Raw genomic sequence first — 22130 nt, 5'->3', positions numbered from 1 at the left:
AAACAACTCAGATAAATCTATGTAGTTTATGTTATTAATGATTTCAAGAAGCCAGTAAAATGACAACACAAAAACTTACTCGTTTTTAAAAAATTTTTGAAATAGATTTTGAACCAGAAAATTTGATCTTTATTCGTGCAACAAGACATGTTCATATGGGAGGGTATCTAATCAATCTCACGCCAAACAAATCTCACGTTCATTACATAAGATATTGATTGCTGGCTCTATCTATTTTGATTATAAGCCACTAAATAAAAGTAGCCAGGAAAATGACAGATTTTCTTGGGACAAGCAAATTATTGACAGAAAAAATTATTTAAAACGAAGTTTTTTTAAATAATACCCTCTGCGCATATTCTAGAAATGCTTACACCGGTTGAGATAAAAAAAATTAAATATTGAAAAATTTATGAAAATTAAATATTGAAAAATTTATGGGAAGTTTTGAAGCTAGTTATTATTGGAAACATTATTTGTGACATGCCAGAAACATGAAATTTTGTAGTTCAATTACATTTTTTAACTATGCAAAACAGTCCATGCCAGTGCAAAGTCATTTTAAAATGCTAACAGCAATGCTATTTATTAATTTTTGAAAAAAAAAGCTATTTTAGTATTATAGTATTAAATCTTGGAGCAAGGGATAGTGAATTGTCATATTTCGTGAGAATCACCCATATATATATATAACTGTCGTGGAACAGCCGCCCCAATTTCGGTTTTACGTCTACTAATGTTAAACTCCGTATCTTTGTAATTTCGAACTCAATCCAAAAGATAAGGGAAGTATTTGGAGAAATTTGCCTTTGTGGTATACTTTTGATGGAACTAACCTGCATTCGCTTTTCATGGAGAGGAAAACCGCTAAAACCTCCCACAATTAGCTTGACTGCTAGGGGATTCTAATCCATGATCCGTCTACCACCACAGGTATTTTACGCCAGCACTGTAATCGGTGTGAGCCGGGTGTGGAATTCATATTGGTCAGCTGTTCATAACTGGGATTCGAAAACGGCTTGCCTTATTGTAAGGGAAGTGCTCTTCCCCCTAAGCCAACGCAGCTCCACACCTATAGGTTTGAGAATTATAATCTTCTAATCATGTCTAATTTAGATAGTTATCATATGGCTCAACAGTTAAAGCTTACAACTTAGGAGAATACCTAAACTTTTCAGGAAAATTGGAATGTTTCAGGCAGTAACGGAAAATTAAATAAAGTGGCCAATAAATAAAAATTGTCAACAATTAATTATATTGGTGCTATGAATTAAGTAAAAAGTTAACTAACCAAATATGTTTTTTAGTTTACAAAAGTACGAAAAAATTATTTATGCAATTTTATTTATTTATTTTTTTAAAAATTTCTGACTGTGTGTGTAATCTAAGACTTACTTGACATTGTGGTAATTTCAATAGACTAGTACATAGTATTTAATGTGCCATAATTTTAAAATTTTTTTACTTTGTAAACTTTTTAATTTGCGGTGTTTTTTTAAAAAAACTTATATTATAATTTCAGATAACTCTAAAGCGAAAGTTATTGTTAAAGAAAAAGAATTAACTACTTGCATAGAAGAATTATATCAGGTAAATAATTTATGTTTAAGTAGTTTCTATTTTAATCATGTGCTATAAAAACTTCTTATTTTCAGCATCACAATTAAGGAGAAAGAACTGGGATCAATATGAGAGGAAAAGAACACAAATTGTTTTTTTAGATAGCACAAGTTTTTTCCAAACATTTCATTCTGTTCTATTTTTCTTTCATCGTTTTCTTAACATCTCATAAGGAAAAACTTGTTGTTCCTGAAACTCTTAGGTTTTTTACTTATTTTGTTTATGATGTTTTTAGACATTTTAACGAATAGTTTATGTGTTTTGCATCATGTTTTTTCTTTATTGAATAGTTATAGTGATTCTTAAGATTAAATTTAAAGCAATGTTGAGTTTTCTTACAAACAGTTACATTTTTATTTTCTAAAATTTTATACTGTTCATAAATATCTTTTTCTAATCAGTTTTTGTAGTTTTTTTTTTTACTTGAAAAAATGGCAAATTATTAAAAATAATTTGAGTTTTTCCTTTTTTTCATAATGATGATCATAATGCTTTAGGATTTGGTTGATAATTTTTTTACATAATGTAATTTAATAACTTGTCTTAACAGAGTGTTCTTATCTTTTTTATTACTTATGAAGTATTAAATGATATAGTATTTTAAGAAATAGGCTTAGAATATAACTAGCAAAATTTTTACGTAGCATTTTTCTATCAGCTTAAATTAATTACTAGTTTAGATTTTCTTTTTTCTTTTATTCAGGTGTAAAAAAATTAGGAACTAATTTGTTAAGCTAGTAAAATAAGTAACTAGTTATTTATCCTGGTAGAGTATTGTTGGAAAGTAGAATAAAAAAATTTCTCAATTCTATGATGAAAAAGAAACTATATAACTGTTTTTGCTTTAAATATGAGATTGCCTTTGAATTGACATGTTATCTTTAGGAGTTAAATTTTATCAGCCTTTGCAAAAAAAAAAAAAAAAAAATCATTCTAATAAATTTTGAACGTTTTAAAAAAATAATTTAATAATGATAATAAATAACTGAAATAATTATTAGCAATACTATTATGTAGGTTTTGAGGAATATTTTGATTTTATCAAAAAAGAAAGTCAATTTCTTTTTGGATTTTAATGTCAGGATTCCCTTTTTTTTTTTCTAAGTGCATTTACAAAATTTTTTCACAAAATATTTTCCTGGTGAAGGAAGGATAGTTACTGCAGTTTTTTTCTTAGGAAATTCACTAATAGGCACCTTGCTTTTCATGGTAATTTTGTACTCAAACCAACTCTACATGTACTAGTATTTACTAGTATATCTCTTTGAGTTAGTGATAGCAAGATTTGTTAGTATAGCCACTTTAATTGTAATTTTTTTTTCTATAAGAAATTTTTCTTATCCTAAATGGGATCATAAAATGTTTTTGAGTTATTGTACTGTTTTAAGCATAATCAAAACTTTTTAATAGTACTTGATTAGCGATATTCAATGGTAACTCTCGTAAATGTGATAAATTAAATGCAAATACCTTGCTGATCATATACAGTCAAACCCCCGCTATAGTGAACCTTCAAGGGACCGAAATTTTGGTTCACTATAACCGGGAGTTCACTATATCCATTACACAGGCAATTTAACTAATGATTCCAAACTCCTCCCTTTTATTACACATTATTCAAATAAATGACTAAAAAATATTATACAGTAACAAAAAATGTGTGTAATTTTATTACTCTTCGTCTTGCGCATAAAATAAAATTAGTAATTCTTAACTGATCAGCAATCCTCAACATCAGATATGGAAACACTTCCCGACTATTAGATTATTTTTCCTGAATTTCTGTTATTCCGCTTTTTAAACTGTCTAACCTGCCATTCGAGCACATAAAAGTAGTCTCACAAATCGCTTAGCAAATTCATCGACAAATGTCCAGATACTGGAAGGTGGCGGCTTCTTCGAATTCTGAACCACTTCAGTAATGCTTCTTCAACATCTTTGTGATCTGCTTTTCTCAACGTTTTTCTGCCATCTAAATTTTTTTTAATGAGAAGAAATTGTTAATCGCCTATTTTTCCACATATTACAAACTGTAGATTTGGATAGTTTATATTCCCTGCAAATATCAGCTTGATTACATCCATTTTCAATTTTTCTGATTATGCCCATTTTATCATAAATGGAGAACATTTGAAGTTATAAATTTGAGACACTAGTTTGCAGGCTTTTTTTAACTGAACTTAGAGCAAAAATGCGAAGAAATGAGGGCCTTATCAACACAGATTAGCATCCAACCCTTTGACCAATAATGAATAATTACTCATTCCCTCTGACAAAAAATGCATATTGATCCCACTGACACGTTACAGGTGCATCATTTTCCTAGGTTGGTTTGTTTAGGGATGTGAAAGTGAGATAAAAGCAAACAAGAAATACATTCCCTCTATAGCTGGTTTTAAAAATCAGTATATGTATTTATTTTGAAGTAGAAATTTCAAAATTATTACAAAAAAATTTAGAAAAAAGTCAGTCGAAGACAGAAAAAAGTTCATTATATCCAACTTCCTCACTTTTTTGGTTCACTATATCCACATAAAATAACATTATTCATGTATAGCAAGGCACGGGACCGAACATTTCGTTCACTATATCCGGGAGTTCATTATAAACTGTGTTCACTATAGCGGGGTTTGACTGTATATATTTGCACTTGATGTCTTACAAAAATATTTGTTATCCCAACAAAATAATTTAACACTAATAAAAATGTCATTTTGACTTTATTTTTTGTTCACATTAATTGTTTGTGTCTCTAATTTTTAGATTTTTATTTCCTGTACATTGCCGTTAAGAAGAAGTTGTATAAAAGTTCTCTTTCCACTGTTCCATTGCTTAAGTACCTTGTACTTTTTTCTTGTCAAAGGTACTTCTTTCCTGAAGTAAGTACACATCTATATTCTTTTACTTAACCTACGGTTTTATCTGCCTGTGCCTATTTATTTTCATAATGTTAATGGTTCAGAGAATTTGTCACTTATTACAGTGTCTACTGTTTGATGTGACTGTGTGGTTTTAATTACAATTCCTTAGAGATTTTTGAAAGTATCTTATTCTACTAACAGAATGTTTTTTAAGAATAAGTTATATGTTTTTTTTCTTCTCAGTACTGCATGGCATTACCAGTCTAAATATACTCTCAGATATTTAGATAAAAATGAAGCAAAAGTTTTAAAGTTTGATTTTCAAACATGAATGAGTGGAAACATGAGTGAGTGGAGCTTCTTAATTAAATTTTAATATTAATTAGGTTAACCCTAAAAGAATTAAAGTCACTTCTCTTCATCAATTCCTTGTTAATGTTAGCAGAACTGAAAAGAAAACGTTCGCTGTTTACCAGTTCAGACAGAAGTGAATTCCGGAAATGCTGCTTATTTTCGTTAAAAAAAAAAAAATACATGCACTAAGCCTTTTTGTATTAAAAAATATCAAAACCTTGTTTCACTAGATTGAAATAAAAATAGCTCAACTAACTAAAGAATTATATTCGTATAAATTAAAGTTATATACTTTTAATTTAAATTTTATTTAACATAATTCCTTTAAATTTTAATTTTTATCATAGTTTAATAAGAAAACATGTTTGAGAAGGGAAGCTGTAGTTGCACAAAATGCAGCTCCCCCCCCCCTGAAAAAACTGATATCTGTTTTAATCTAGACATAGTTTAACATAGTGCTTTCATTAAAGGTCAAAAGTGAAAGAAATCCTTATTGAAATTTTAAGTTCTGCTTCCAATGAAGAAGCTCTTGGCTTACTGTATGTTGTGACTATACCCAACTGTCAACATCTTGATGTGCATCAAACTACTGTGGGTTTTGCCAATGGAGAAGAAGGAGGTATTATGGCAGTACAAAAAAAGAAGAAAGCTGAGTAAGTATTACAAGTATTGTTCTTGTTTTATTATGATTCGATAAATTTTTTTTCTATTTATACGGTATCTGCGCACCTGGAAAGTCATGATTTTCGGTACTGAAAAAAATTTGTCATGAAATGTCATGATTTTAACTATTTTTTTTTTAAAAAAAAATCATGGATTTAGGTTGTCAAAAAATCTAGTTTTTAGAATGGAATCCCCCCCCCCACCTCCCAATTTCATGCTGTTCCGAATATCTGAATTTGTAACAAAATCCCCACTCAGTCATATTTTATTAAAATATAAAATGTTTTTATCATGTTCTTTAAAAATTATGGTGCGCTTTCAAGACATGAAAAAAAACATCATTTTTGGAGCGAATTATCTTTTAAACTTCTGTGATTTCAGAATTTTTGTTATTTTATTATTTTTATTTTTTCAATTTAAAATTCTAACTGAAGCAAGCCAGTCATTGGCGAAATTTTTTTAAATTCGGAAACGAGAACAGAAAATTAGGAGTATTTCTTTTCTTTCTGATGAACAAGAAAAGTATCTTTAAAATATAATTCTGCGGAAAAAAAAAGAAGAAAAAATTATTTGCTTTTGTATTTTTTTTCAGCTATTTTATTGCTGCAACTCTCTTTACTTTGTTTTTTAAATTTAAAATCTATAAATATGACGATGCAGAGTATAACAGTTTTATTTATACCTATCAATTCAATTAATGTTATTATAATGCCTTTTAAATTTATTATTCTGTTTTTGTCGGAGAAAGTAGTAACTTCGTTAAGTCATGAAAAGTTCTTGTAATTAGTCATGAATTTAAAAATCTAAAATGTAGGAGATACCCTGTATTTAAAAAGCATCAAGTTAAAAAAAAGGTGGTTTCTCTTATAATGGAAGCTTCTGACATATTAAGTATTCTGTCTGATTATTAAACATTTTTTCTGATTTAACTATAAAATTTATGTCTGCTCCCCAATTCCCCTTTGTATTGCCATCTGCTTAATAAGCTTATTTAAAATTCTAGTACTTTAATGAAAATGTATAAAAGTATTATATGACAAGAAATATTATATAATAATAATATATAAATAATTGTACATTAATATATAAAATAGAATACTAGTTCCAGCTTATTGAAGTACTAGTTTGAATTATTTTTTTTTTGTTAGTTGAAGTCTTTATTTTTTTAAAATCAGGCCTTAATTATTTGGAATGAAAACTTGTTTTAACATTGTATATTTCCTCTTTATACACTAATGTCACCATTGGGGGAAAAAAAAGGAAACTGTGTTAGTCAATAATCATTGTGAATTAACTGTNTTGAATTATTTTTTTTTTTTAGTTGAAGTCTTTATTTTTTTAAATCAGGCCTTAATTATTTGGAATGAAAACTTGTTTTAACATTGTATATTTCCTCTTTATACACTAATGTCACCATTGGGAAAAAAAAAGGAAACTGTCTTAGTCAATAATCATTGTGAATTAACTGTAGGGTAACCCGGGGTATTTCACGATCACTCTGTTTCTGGGGTATAATTTTTAAGTTTATAAATTAGCCTAGTATAAATATGATGAGAAATTATAAGCCTAAAAAGGATACTAAGTTTCTAGAAAACAAAATTAATGAATTTCCTTTAATGATTGAAAAGGAAAATTTCAGTGTGAGAGCTGCTGCCAAAGCTGTTGACATACCTTACTTAACTTTACACTTTCCTTTAATGAAGTTAAAAAATCCAGCAAAAGTAACCAATGTGAAAACTCTCTTATATTTCAGAACAACATGAGAATGAGTTGGCTGATTGCCTAAAATTTATAGCACGATGCAAAGATTTTTGAAAATTTAAAATGATAATCGTTCTTCTTGCTTTTAAATAAATCATATTATTAGCTGCTTAAACATATCTTTTTAGTTTATTTGTTTGATCTTGATGTCTTATTTGTTAATTACCATTATATAATTATTTTTAAACAGCCCCTTTACAATAAAAACTGGTGATCAGTAATTACCCCAGAAATGATCAAGACTAGGGGTAATTCCTGATCACTAAAAATTTAAAATCTTTTAAATTCTAATTAGATTTTCAAACAAAAGAAGGTGGCATTGGACTCATCTCATATAGCCTCAAACTTCCCGTAAATATTAAAATTCTATTTTGAATAGTTTTTTCACTAAATAGATGTTTGCGTTTTTTGATCAGGAATCACCCCAGGTCACCTTAATATATTTTTCTTACAATAGAACTGCTTTCAAATCTAACTAATTAAATTATAGCACTATGTGAATGAAATATTATTCTTATTATTTTAGTTAGTATTTGTGCCAAATGATATATTTTTTTATTATAGTATTACAGAAGAAATTGCTTGTTATCACGCTCTTTTGGATCTTATTAGTGAATTGCACAACAAGGAATTAAATAGTTCATTCATACTTCTAATAATGAAAGTAAGTTTTTTAAAATTGTCAATCACATACATAAATTTCACTTCCTAATCTATACCTAGATAGTGCCTGCCACTTCATCAATTCATATCTGTTCAGCTGTTGTTTTAATGTCCAGAGAGAAATTTGTTATTTGAGTGCTACACATCTTTCAAAACTTGAAGGGAAAAAAAAGAATTTTTTAAATAATTGGACAAGAGGAAACATGTGTTTTATTTTTGAAGCTTTTGCTTCCCCACTGTTTGGCTGTATAAAACTGCTATAATGATTTTTATTGAACAATGGTTTTAATGTTGTAAGGATTCTGTTTGTGCAAATTTACAACATATTAAACATTCCAACAAACCAATGATTTTATAAGTGACAGTCACTGTATATTATCTAAATTCTTCTATTTGTGGGAAAGTTTGTAAAAAAGTATTTTCATTCACACCTGATAACTTAGAAGCTGTAACATATTATTTTTTTAAATAAATGGTGTAACAAGAAGTTTATTGTAAAAAAACAAACAAATAATAGATTGCGCCACACAAAAAGCATATTGTTCCTCTTGCTGTTGTTTAATGCATAATGTCTAGATAGAGCTATAAATAACTTCTGTTTTGAAAGTTTACAAAAAGAAGTCTGAAACATGTAAATGAAGTTGTATTGAGTGAAGAATTCGAAATTATTTTAGCACTTATTTGTAAATTGTTAGCAACTCTTAATGTTTAACTTTGTAAGATCATAATTTTGAACCCAAAATATAAATTTTATTTTAATTTTATAACCGTCTTTGAAAAACCGACGAATTTTTGAGTTATGAATACTAATGTTAAACTCCCTAACCTTGTAATTTTGAACTTTATCCATAAGACAAGGAAACTCCTGGATCAAGTATTGTATTTTATTTTATAACCGTCGTTGAACAGCTGATTCAATTTTGGGTTTACGACGACTAATGTTCAACGGCGTATCCTTGTAATTTTGATCCCAATCCAGAAGCCAAGGGGGTATTGATTTGTTATGAGAACCTGGAGGAATTTGTGACCTAACAGATTTAACGTGCATCAGTCACCATTTACTACACTGGTAGTCTTCGGCCGGCGGGGATCAAACCCACAATCTCTTTGACATGGGCCCAAGTACCCTACCTAGCAGGCTATCCTGGCCTACCCTTGACCAGTATCGAATGGATCAAGTATTGGAAGAAATTTGCCTTGGTGAGGACTTTTTGAAGGAACTAACCCACATTTGGGTTGCATGGAGAGGAAAAACCCCCATCGTTAGCCTGATGAAAAGGGGACTTTAGGCCATGATCAGTCTACCATTGTAGATGTTTTACGTGATCACTGTGGTCGTTGCGAGCCGGTTGCATAATTTGTTTTGACCAGCTAACTCTGGGATTCTGACCCAAGTTACCTCATTGGGATGCGAGCGCTTTATCCCCTGCTACCACAGCTTAAAATAATCTCTCAGAAGTGGGATTTGAACGCAAGCTTATATTTATTATAAATTAATAATTATAAATTATTATTATAAATTATAATATTTTTCCCTCCAGGAATATTGCAGCTTCCACTTAGAGGTAAAGGAAATGCCATTCAATGCATGCAATCTCAGAGTTCGTCTGGCATTCAGTGCCCTGCTGCAGGAATTGTCGGAATGGAATGCTGATATTGGTGAAGCTTTGATTTCTAATATTTCTGAAGTGATGGATTTGCTAATGGTGATTTCTCTGTCTCTTTAAAGTATTCATACGGAGCACTTTTGTTTCAAATTATTAATTTTATTTATATTGCATTTCCAGACATTGTTGGAGAGCATTTGTAACTACAGGACTGATGCTCCTTTTTATGAGGAAACTGCCATGGTTGTTTTGATGATTCTTAGCTCCTTATTAACAAGTGAAAATCATGAGGTAAATAGTTATAGCTTGTAAGTAATCACTATATTCAAATTTATTGCTTAAAAAGAAAATCTATCTTAATTTATGCTGATTATCTTGTTGTTTTTTCTTTGATTCATCATATGTTCTGCAGCTTTATGTGAAATTATTTTATGACAGTGTAGGTTTCCATTTATAAGAATATAAAATTCAGTAAAAACTCAAAAATTGAGAAAATATGGAGAAAAAAATAATAGTAATTTAAATGTAGTGTGATAAAGCAGGTATTATAAGTTACTCTGCAAGTTGTCCACAAAAAATAAATTTTTATATCAGGTATTATTATTGTGTCAATGTTCTTGTGTTTTTTTCACCTGCATTCAATGCATTTTGTTTTAAAAACTATGGTTTACAATGTGCTGTGGTTTAACTAATATGGTTTTATTACTAAACTTTATTTCACCTTTTCTTTTCTTTCACCATAAGCCAGACTTAAATAAAATGAAAATCTTTCTGCGAACTTAAAATCTCAATTAAAAAAACTTTCTGTGAACAATTTATTAACTCTGTAACTGGTTTCAAACCTTTAATTCAATCTTTTCAAACCTTCCCCACCTCATTTTGGCAAACATTTTTTTAAAAAAATCACAGATTGTTTTAATCGTATAAATAATTATAATGTTTGATTTTAAATAATGTGAATGTAATTTTAAATCACATTTGCATTGGTAGGTAAAATTGTTAAAACAAATTTTTTCTCTGGAATTTGTAAAAAAGATGAAAAGGCAATTTTTTTATAATTAAATTGAAAAAAAAGTGGAAATCGTGGGAAAAGTGTGGCTGCGTGAAGCAAAAAAAAAAAACTCTTACTCTCTTTCAGATTGACCCCTGCGGTTTGAGTAAGTGAATTTTGGGCTTTTTTTTTTTTTCGTTTTTAATAATGCTGAAAAAAATTTCGCGGTGGTGACACATTTTCTGCGAACAGCGTTCGAGTGTATTCTACATATCTAACCATAGCTAAAACCTTCTTTAAAAAAAAGAAATTTTTCGACAATTTTTTAATGAAATGCAGCTTGGTTCGAAATAAGTATTTATCAAATATTTTGCATGTTTAAAAATTCAACTAAAGTTTACTTTGAAGTAATGAAAAATTATTTAATCATTATTAGAAAAATTTATGTTTTATTTGTTGTTACCCTGGTTAAAACTTATTTAATTATTCCTAATTCCTCCTTAAAAAATTGTTTTTCTTCTACACTATACTATAAATTTTATTTTTTTGTACTTTATTTTTTTCTAATTACTTACATAAATTATGTTCTAATTTCAATTTCTTTCTTATCTAGCTTACTTCAAATGACTGGCTCTGCATTAAGAAATGCTTACCAAGTTTAAAGAAGCTTCAGAAATGTGATATTGATTCTGATCTCAAAGAAATGTTGTTGAGTGTTTTAATTCACATAGCCACTCACGGTGCAGCTTGCATTACGGACTCTGAGGAGGTTAGAGAGTTTCTGAAAAAGTACAAAGACTATGAGTCTCTCGGCATGGCGGAATCAATCAAGGACAGTGACGAGGAAGACGATTCTTCCCTGGAGAACCAGGCGATCAATGGGCTGAGGCAATCCTTAATGGACGCACACAAAATATTGAATACTTATGAGGAATTAGAATCTCAAAGAACAAATGAATCTGGAGAATCCTCAGAAGCACAAACTCTTGAGGAGGAAGATATTCCGAGCTATTTTTCAAATTTATCTTTAAATGCCAAATTACCCACCAAATCAAAAAGTGATGCATCGAGCAGGAAACGTTCAGAGTTTGAGATGGCTCTTGAAGATGCAAAGCATTCAGACATCCCCATTCGCGGGCATGGACTTATATATTTGGGGAAGCTGATTCAACGGAGAGATGAAGAGGCTCTAGTGAATAAAGAGGAAGTTTTCAAATTATTTCAGGCAAGCTTTGTTTTAGTTCTTTTATTTTGTTATGCCTTTATCAGGGATGGGCAAACTTTTTTGGTTGAGGGCAAAAATTGAGAGAAAAAAGTTTGATGGGCTGAGTAACAACTTCTAAAATAAAAAAAAACGAAAACAATGTACAAGTTTTAATTTAAATATTTAATGAGATGAATGAAATTGCGATTTCATTTTTAAAAGTTCCTTGTATTGAGGTTCGAAGTGAGATGTACTTAATTTAAGGAACAAGGCAAAATGCTTGTCTGTTAGTCTGCCTCTGAAATTATTTTTTTCTAAGGTTCATAGTTGAAAACACTTGTTCATATATATAAGATAAAGCAAACATAGCACTGATTTTCTGGCATGAGATATTAAATTTTGGAAACTAGCTTTTGGTAATGATTTGTAAAACTCACTTTGTCATATTTAGAAACAACTGCTTCAGGTGATCGTTAGATTTTAACTCAATTAATTCAAGCTGCAAATCTGACACCAATTGAAGCAGTCTATTTCTATCAATTTATGTTTTGTAAAACAAAAGTAGAGAAAGTAAAAAGGCCTTCAATACTTTATTAAAAAAAGAAAGAACAAAAGTAGCTTTAAACAAAGTAGACAAGACAATTGATGTATTTTATTTATATTCGCCACAGATCATAAAGTTAAAATTCTATCCGCAGGCCAGATAAAACCTACCGCAGGGCCTCAGTTGGCCCGCTGGCCGTAATTTGCCCATCTCTGCCCTACATGGTAGGCTGAAAAGTATAATTATTACAATTGTTAGTTTTTTTTTCCTTTAAAAAAAAAAACAAAAAAAAAAGTTTCATTTTACGTCGAAAAAAAAAACTTTTTCGTTTCACATATTTTACGTCGATGAAATTTTTTTCCCCTCTCCATTACGTGAAAATAAATCAGGGTTGCCACTCAACAGGGAAAACCTCGAAAATACAGGGAATTTAAAAGTCACCTAAAATAACAGGGAAAATGCCGGGAATTTTGATTTTTCCTTTATAAACTGGGAAAATACAGAAAATTTTGTTTCTTATTTTTGTTTTTTAAAAAATGGTGACCACTCAAAGCGTAATCTATGGGATATTTAACCGCGATATATCAGCTATACTAAACTATTTCATTTACTGTAGCATTAAAGTATGTTCAGCTGCTTTTCCAGCAATTAAAACTAATAAATATAGTTAGGCAAGTATAGCTCACACAAGAGCACAGTAATTGTTGTTTCCTCTTAATATTTTGTGTATAATATGTACAGGAAAAACTCAGAGAATTTTTTTCCAGATTTTAGTGGCAACTCTGTAAATGCATTCCTCTGTGCACTATTTCATAATGCACAGAGGCTTATGAAATCACAGAGGCTTAAAAAACTTCCCATTATCCAGATGTATAGCCGTTTATTTTTTTTTCTTCTCCATGTGGCAAAAATAGTCCTTGACTTTTTTTGGAGGAGTGAAATCCGTAAATAATAAATACAATTATAGTATAAATCCAGAGATCAATTTTATAAAAAGAAAAAAAAAACTTGCATTTATACAACATTATGAAATTATTTTTACATTATGAATTAAAAGTCATGGATTTTGACTTAGATCGAAATTTGTTATGAAGGTCATGATAGTAAAAATTCATGGAAATTCCCATTTTATCATGGATTTTTGGCTATTGGAGCCCTTAGTAATGTCGCATGGTTTTAAAATCTTGCATCGCAATTTGTATGCACATGCAGGGCCTGATCTAGACCACATCAATTTAATGCTATAAATTAGTCACAAATCCAGTTAGCCTTAAATTTTATTTTTTGTTTAAAAAATTTTGATTTTTAATTTTTTTCAATGAGCAAATAATTTTTTTCTTCTTCTCAATTTTAACTAATCAATATTAATTTTATTTTAGGAGAATCTTCAAGATCAAGACTCTTATGTATATTTGCCCGCTATTCAAGGCATTTCCTTCCTTGCCGATGTTGATGCCGAGTCAGTACTGCCAACTGTTTTAAACGTGTATCAAAATACTGAAGAAAAGTGTGATGTCATATTAAAGATGGGAGAAGTTCTGTTAAAAATATGTAGACTTTTAGGTATGTAAAAATGTTTTCTTAAAACAATCTGAGGTTTTAGCTATTTAACACTCTTATTTCCTCATGTAATAATTATTGCTATAGAAACATTAATTTTTAAATGAATATTTTGTAAAATATAGACTCACTCTAGAGTATAAAAAGTACTTTGAAGGTACTATTATAACATTAATGGCAGTTTTTAGAATTTGCATAATTCAATGATTTGGCGAGATTGTAAAGTTAGTCGCCCTGTCATTAAATTGCAATAAAACAATAACTGAATCTTTTTTGCAATTTTTGGCAATAATTAAAGGAAAACATAATATTAAAGTGTCTGTTCAAAGGAACATGAAGAAACGTTCATAATAAGGAATGACAACTACCGGAATAGGATGACATTTCCCAGGCATTTGTTCCTATGCAATTCTTAATCCTTATGATGTGCTCTACCTCTTCTAGAAATTTATAGCAAAGTTTACCAGACACCCGAAATATGTATATATAAATATGAATCAAAATTGACATATAATTATAATTACACTTTTATTTGAGAATGACACAATTGGTGCTTAATAACTTAGTAAATTATTAGTCATATTTTTTTTTCAAATTTATAGAGTAGTATGCAAGAATCTGTTCATTCCATCACAGGTTTAAAGTTAAATTTATGTTTTTATTTTATTTTCGAACTTACCATTAATGATCAATTGTATAGCTCAGCTTGGATACTTCAGGATAATGGAAAAAAATTTAAAGATACTCTCTAATTAACATAATATTGAACTAGAGGTCTTTTGTCAAATACACATGAGTTACACAACCCTGATATATCATACTCATCTTTGTTTCTACTGATTTTTCTTCTTAAAACCCCAGTAGATTTCATAGTCTTCATCACTAATGTTATTTAGTTTTAATTAGAAGATTCAGGCTACTATGCTATTTAGTGCAATCTAATGCTTTTAAATGTTTTGTTTTAGGTAATGTAATTTATAAATATCGTGACCCACTGTTGCACGCGTGTCTGATCGGAACTAAACACTCGGATCCACAAATACGCTCGTCGAGTCTTTCAAATCTCGGAGAAGCTTGCATGTATTTGAAATTCAACATCAGTGGTCATTGGTTGCAAGAGGTGAGTGTCACACTGTCTTTCATGTATAGGCTCTTTCACTGAAATGTTTTTTTAATGCAATATAAATTGGGATGCATGCAGTATTGTCTTCTCAAAGTCAGATAGCAACTGAATTATATGTACCAAGACTGGAACAGTCCTTTTTGCAAGTGACCCTCTTGGCAGAATCGCAGCGACATTGTCGCAGAACTTTACAGAGTTCTTGCAGAAAGATTTTTCTTTTGGGAAGCAAAAAATTTTGGTTTGCTTTTCAGCAGAAAGTTTAACGTAAAATTTGAATCGTGCATTCAAATAATCAGTTTTTGAAGTTCTGAATTTTTGCAGTTATCGTAAATCCATTTTGATTGTATTTTATTGACACTAATTTTAACATGACTTATAGATAGATTCAGGAGATATGGGAAATTCAGATTGCGCATTTGATCATTTACTTTTTAAGGCAATAATTTTATAGATTTTTTTGGCAGTTATTGTTTTTGATTTCCACATAGTTTCTAAAACCCGATATTTCGTATGCGATATTATTTATTACAACAATCACATCTAGAAATGAAACATTGAATTTGCGTAACACCTTTCTGAAGAGTCCGATTCGCGTGATTTCGTCGTTGATTGTTTTTTTGTTAATTACTGCTACTGATTTCATATTTAATTATTTTTTTTAATGTGATGATTGGCGTAATAAAGGAAATAATTAGTGTGTTGTCGTCCCCCAACAAAATACGAAAATATCGCCCATAATATTAAAATAAAAAAAATGTTACATATTCAATGAAAAAAATGTTTTTTTTTTTAACCTTTAATTAGTAACATACATCTTTGTTATTGAAAGTAAATTGCAGAAAGATATTAGTGCAAAAGAGTTTTGTCGCAGAAAAACCAAAAAAATTCTGCCTCTGGGCAAGTGGCAAAAAGCAATAGCTTTTGTCTATGTTGTGATAGTTTCTGTCTTAATATCAGGCATGTGATTCTTCCTCTAATTTGAGAATTTCAAGACCATTAAATTCCGCAAATCAATAATTTATATTCGGACGAAATTTTCTCGGAGACCCGCTAATCTAAAATTCCTTATTTACACAAAATCTGGTTAATAAAACATTTATACTGCCTTTACCAGCGCTCTCTTTTTTCTAAGTTATCTTTCATGCGCGATAACTTTTTTTTTTCTTTTTTAAAAAATGAATAAAATTAAACTTAGCTTTGACTAAACGAGACTGGAAGAAAAATCCATAATAACTTCTGCTAGAATAATGAACTACTAAGACAAACACAAAAGTATAAAATTTATAAATTAAAAAGTAACCCTTATTTCAATGAGTGGCGAATTTCGATTTATGACAGAAAAATTATTTAATCAATAGGGTATATTTGCCTACTATTAGATTGAAATTTAAATATGATATTTTGACATGTGGTTTTTTAAATTCAATTTTTTTTAATTTTAATGTTTTTAAAAACGTGAAATTCGAGTCACATTTGTGTTACTACTTTTTGATGTGCTCGATTTTTGCTAAATCCACATGGTGTTTGGATTGGAGTTTTTTTTCTTAATTATTGCTCTTGATTTTCCCATCACTTTTTAAAATCCTGATATTATTAAGATACGGGAAGTTTAAATAACGCACTTGAATATTCCCTATTTGACACAATTGTATCCCCCCTTTTTTTTCCAGCTGTTATTACTAATGATTTCCACATATTTTTTTTAAATTTTGATATTTTTATTATGATATTCATTACAACATGTGAATCTTGAAACATATTTTTAATTTTAATAATTTATTGAGATTTTGTTGTAAAATGCCTGTGCTTTTATCATCTATCTTTTTTCAGCTATTGCCACAGATTTCACAAATTTTAAAATCTTTTTTTTTTAAATAGTTATATTCTTTTATGTATTTAAGAGAAATTTTTCTTTCCTTTCTCTTAAAATTTAATAAATGTTAATGTGCACAAAAATGAGTTTCTTTTCTATCTTCTATGTACAGAGAAAAAAAACATATTGTAAGAGAATTTCTTTTTTCAGCAATCACATGTCTTTAATATTTATTTAGTAATTGCCTCCGGTAACTAGAAGTCTACATCACTGCCTTTTTTTTATTTATGTTTTTTTAATTTTTGTGTAATGTTCTAGTTTTCTTTAGCTGATGTTGCATAGATTCTGAGGCTGTTACAAATTTAAAATATCTGCACATAAATCTTTTAAAAAAAAAATATGGTAAATGGGGAGCATAATAGAAAACAATGATACTTCAATAACTCAAAATTTAAATAATATTAATTTCTAATTTTTATATAATCTTCTAGTTTTCCTTAGCTGAAATTGAGGCTGTTTAAAATATCTATGTATAAATAGGTCTAAAAATATTGGTAAATGAGAAAATGCCTTTATTTGTCTTTGAAGTTGCTCTTGTTGGCTACTATACTCATTTGATTTCCTGCTGGAATGAGTCTGAGATTTTTTTTGTTTGGAATCAATCCAATAAACAAATGTCACACATTTTTAATGAGTGCAACATGAAACAGGTGTCTCAACCAATTCTTTGTAAATGACCTGTCACTGCCGTGCTAATTCCGCTTCTAATCTCGATGATCTTGTGTGACGGTCACACATTTACAATCGATCTCTTATTTTACTCAGTTCTTTATGCTTGATCATTGTTGCCACAGGTGACTAAAATGCAACTATTTTCAACCTGGGGCAACTATGGCTACTTTTTTTGCCTGAAAAGGCTATAAAAGCAACTATTTTCAGGAAAAGGAGACTTTTCTCTACACCTAGCAATGTTTTTTTTAGCATAAATTGGGTTGACAGCCTGCAGCAGCTTCTGAACATAATGATTTTTTTTTCTTCGAAAAGTAAAAAAAATTGAATTGCAAATATCTATGTATAAATAGGTCTAAAAATATTGGTAAATGAGAAAATGCCTTTATTTATCTTTGAAGTTGCACTTGTTGGCTACTATACTCTTTTGATTTCCTGCTGGAATGAGTCTGAGATTTTTTTTGTTTGGAATCAATCCAATACACAAATGTCACACATTTTTAATGAGTGCAAAATGAAACAGGTGTCTCAACCAATTCTTTGTAAATGACCTGTCACTGCCGTGCTAATTCCTCTTCTAATCTCGATGATCTTGTGTGACGGTCACACATTTACAATCGATCTCTTATTTTACTCAGTTCTTTATGCTTGATCATTGTTGCCACAGGTGACTGAAATGCGACTATTTTCAGGAAAAGAAGACTTTTCTCTACTCCTAGCAATGTTTTTTTAAGCATAAATTGGGTTGACAACCTGCAGCTCGCGGTAGCTTCTGAACATAATGATTTTTTTTCCTTCTAAAAATAAAAAAGATTGAAATGCAAATTTGAGTCATCACTTTTTAATGCACTCAATTTGCACAGATTCCTTTGTGAATCGATTTTGTTTCTCAATCGCCTTTTCAACAGTTATTGCTACGAAACTCTGTGTGATTTTAAAGAACCCAATTTTTAATATACGATACTATGATGCGTGAATTTCAAATTCTAGTAATTACTTTTTAAATATATATATATATTTGATAAATCAATTATTGATAAAAGGAAAATTTATGTGATAGGGAAAATTAATAGGAAGAGTGTTTTTTTTTAATAAATAGTTATTTTTCTACATTAATTCTAGCATTTAAAAGTATTTAACGTTCTGCAAATATACTAGTTTTTTTTATATAAAAATTTAGTGCTAGAACACTAACGTTTATTTAAAAATTATCATATTCGCCGTCATCTTGACTAAATAGATCATGGTATATGACAATGAAGTCATTCAATAAAATTTAGTCGTATTATTGAAAAATTTTTGTTCTTATTTTGGCAACTATTTTCATAATTTTAGGCGATTATTTTCATACTTTAGGCTACTAGAAGCAACTATTTTGTTCATTTTTTTCTCTGGCAACCCTGCATGATTTGTCACTGCCAGTTCTTCTCGGTTGAACCCATTTGTTACAAATCGTGTAATTTACTCCATTTATGATTGATCTATTAGTGCTTATTGCTATTTCATCCATTTGTGATCTTGCAACAGCATTGGTCACACACATTTGACATAATTATTTTATTCATTATTGAAATGTTTTCAAGGTTTAAAGATTATTTTCAAAAGGCATACATTTTTTATGTTAAAAAAATGAAGAAAAAACAAAACCATTTTGACAAAAATATTTAAAATTCATTTACAATATTTTATGGTTTGTTATTTATTACCTTTAATACTGTGTTAATTATGTTTGAAAGCATATTGTTTAACAACATTTTGTTAAACTTAAAAATTCATTATCATAAAATAAATAATAAAAGGTAAAGTATTTTACACTTTAATTATTATTAAACCATAAGTCTTAAAACATGATTTTACTATTTTATATGCAGACCATCTGTCATTTTTATTCCTTTTCGTAATTTTTTTTCCAAATATTTTGTTTTAAATGTTTCAGATTAAAATTTGTAATGATTTAATAATTAAAAAAAAAAAAACATTTACTTTATATATTGCTAATTTTACAAAATTTATTAATGCTAATGTTATAAATTGTAATGCTGCTAACTAATGATATCAATATAATTAGTGAGCAGTGTTACAATATATGCNGGCTTTTTGTAGCGATTCAGAAAACCGGAAAAATCAGTTATCCGGAATAGTGATGGTCCCGATCGTTCCGGATAATCGGTTCCCTACTGTAATTAGTGAGCAGTGTTACAATATATGCATATCATCAAGGAGGTAAATTACTCTTTTGCATTCATTTCGAGAATAAATATCATTTAAAAGTTGAATGCTTATTTGCTTGTTAAGTGGAGTTTAAATTCAGCTACAATTCTTTTTATCTTTTTTTTTTATCATGTTAGCTTATTTATGAAACAAAAGTGGATATTTTTGAATAATTTACAGTAACCGTGAATTGATAAAAAGGTTTCTATGAATTAAACCTTTGAATGGTTTAGTTACTTTTAATTTGGGACAAGTCTTATTTATTTTTGCACTTTAACCCTTATATGCCACCTTTTTTTATTATTCATTTAAATGTGATTAAACTGTTATAATTTTTAGAACGTGCATTCTCTTATTTAAATGAGCTCATTAATTTTTACTTCTTTTTCTATTTCAAAGTTTGACAATGGTATATAATAAATAACAGCAAGTATAAAATGGCTCTAATAAGACAAGTTATAGTAGTTAATCACTGTTCGGTTTCTTAAAATTTTATTTTGTATTTTTGCTATTTGAGTGTCTAATTTTCTTTTATTTCGAGTAGATACTAGTCTGTGTGCTGTCTTTCTTAAAAACGGATAAAGATTTGGAAGTACGTCGCTGTGCTGTGATGGTCATTACTTTGCTTGTTAGAGGAATTGGAAAAGATATGCTACAGGTACAAAAATTAAAATGGAAGTTAATTTATAAAAATGCCTGTTAGAGTATCTGATTTTTTTCAAGTTTGATAGTTAAAAAAAAAAAAGTTGTTATTTACAAATAAAGAAACAGTAAATAATCAAGTGAATTTTAACTGGTGACGTCGCAGACTGGTCAACATTTGGTAATTTTACTGTTAAAGGGGAGAAAGATGTTTATATTTTAGATTGCTTTGATTTATTTGTATTTAAACATGTCTTCAAAATAAAATGCTATCTCATGTGCAATATCTCTCAGCTTCCAGTTAATCTCTTGTTAAAACAGAGAAATGTGCCACAGTAAATAAATTACAATTAATGTTCCAGTTTGGGAACATAAGTTTATTAAGCAATTAAAAAAAATTAAATTCTTTAAAATTTTTGATATGGTTTAACTTTTAAACATACCTAATAACAAATGAATTTAGATTTTGGCTTTTAATTTGCCAAGAACCCATAGTAAAAATTATAAGCATTTGATTTATCACATTTTACTATATCTTATTATCCTAGATACTTGTAATGCAGTATTTTTGAAGCAATTCTATTTGTGTTGTTAAAAATGAATATTATATTTGACAACCATGTCTTGCTCTTAAGAATCTTGCCTTCACTCTTTTGTTTAGATTCTTGAAAATGAAATCCACACCATCTATTCTCAGTTGAAACTTGTCAAAGATACAGAAAGTGATGAAGTTCTGTGTATACATTCACAACTTGCATTGGAAGAAATCAGTTTCATTATGAAAGATCTCTTGTGTACCCCAGTTCCTCTCACCAAAGAAATACGGATACTACCCTAGTTCTTTTTAATGTTTTTATAATTTTTGTAAATATGTATTTTAATAAATTTATTATGAAATGTAATACATCCGTCGTTGCTTTATTTGTGTACTCTCCAATTATATTTTTGTTTGTAAGTTAATGAATAAAAAACAAAGCAGTTGTTGCCGAGAGGTACGGTGATTGGTCAAAAACAGCAAATCAGGGTCAATTTTTTCCTAGTGTTATCCAAGGGTGGATAACTGACATATCAGAATTAGAAAGGATTTTCTAATTTAGAAGATTCCCAGAAATCAGTTTCAATTTGATTTGTTCATTTATTGATTCCTAACAGCTGTTTGTGTAAACAAACCATAATTTGCTTGTGGAAAAATTGTATTACTTATAACCTTTTAGGCTTAATTTTTTTACTTAGTGAATAAACCATTTTCTCATAGCTCACGGAAATACGCTTTCTAGTTTTTTATGATGGTGAGAATGCTTTTACTGCATCATGATCATGACCTGTTTTTTCACGAATTTAGTCTCTTGTGCTTTGGTCCTAATGAAAACCTATGGATTGGGTGCTCCTTACATGTCAGCTGTTCTAGCTTGTTATGAAGCAACGAGCTCATATTCGTAAATTTTAGTAGTAGTTAATTTACGTCGCACTAGAACTGCACAATTGGCTATTGGCGACGGTCTGGGAAACATCCCTAACAGGGTGCATAGCGTTTGTAAAAAGTACTTAAAGGTGCTCTTTGGGGATTTCGTTTTGAAAAGTTTTTAAAGGTGCTTTTTTCAGCTGTGTTTTTAGAAAGTGCCTTTTTTCACAAAGAATTTTTTTTTTCTTCAGTGATATCTGGTGGATCCCATGCATTTCACGAAAAATGGGCTGTTTGTTACGTAATCATTCATGCAGACTTCACGTCGTACCCACGTTGACTTGCACATGCGCACACACTTAAAACCGAACCCTGAGTGCTC

The 22130-nt window shown here is 29.3% G+C and overlaps 1 protein-coding gene across 2 annotated transcripts in view; it reads left to right on the top strand.

The window, feature by feature from the left end:
- The window catches only part of LOC107455869 (transport and golgi organization 6), a 44428-nt gene extending 23180 nt beyond the window's left edge, over positions 1-21248 (top strand). For both annotated transcript variants that reach the window (XM_071177933.1, XM_071177932.1), the window contains exons 9-19: positions 1523-1590; positions 4384-4499; positions 5306-5488; positions 7824-7923; positions 9464-9628; positions 9710-9820; positions 11134-11745; positions 13648-13831; positions 14794-14948; positions 20249-20362; positions 21008-21248. In XM_071177933.1, coding sequence (XP_071034034.1) covers positions 1523-1590; positions 4384-4499; positions 5306-5488; positions 7824-7923; positions 9464-9628; positions 9710-9820; positions 11134-11745; positions 13648-13831; positions 14794-14948; positions 20249-20362; positions 21008-21184 — 1985 coding nt within the window. In that variant the 3' untranslated portion in view covers positions 21185-21248. The remainder of the gene's footprint in view (positions 1-1522; positions 1591-4383; positions 4500-5305; positions 5489-7823; positions 7924-9463; positions 9629-9709; positions 9821-11133; positions 11746-13647; positions 13832-14793; positions 14949-20248; positions 20363-21007) is intronic.
- Positions 21249-22130: the final 882 nt, after the last annotated feature.

This window comes from Parasteatoda tepidariorum, chromosome 2 (genome assembly GCF_043381705.1).
Source record: "Parasteatoda tepidariorum isolate YZ-2023 chromosome 2, CAS_Ptep_4.0, whole genome shotgun sequence".
Classification (NCBI taxonomy): Eukaryota; Metazoa; Arthropoda; class Arachnida; order Araneae; family Theridiidae; genus Parasteatoda; species Parasteatoda tepidariorum.
This window is presented reverse-complemented; position numbering and strand designations above follow the sequence as displayed.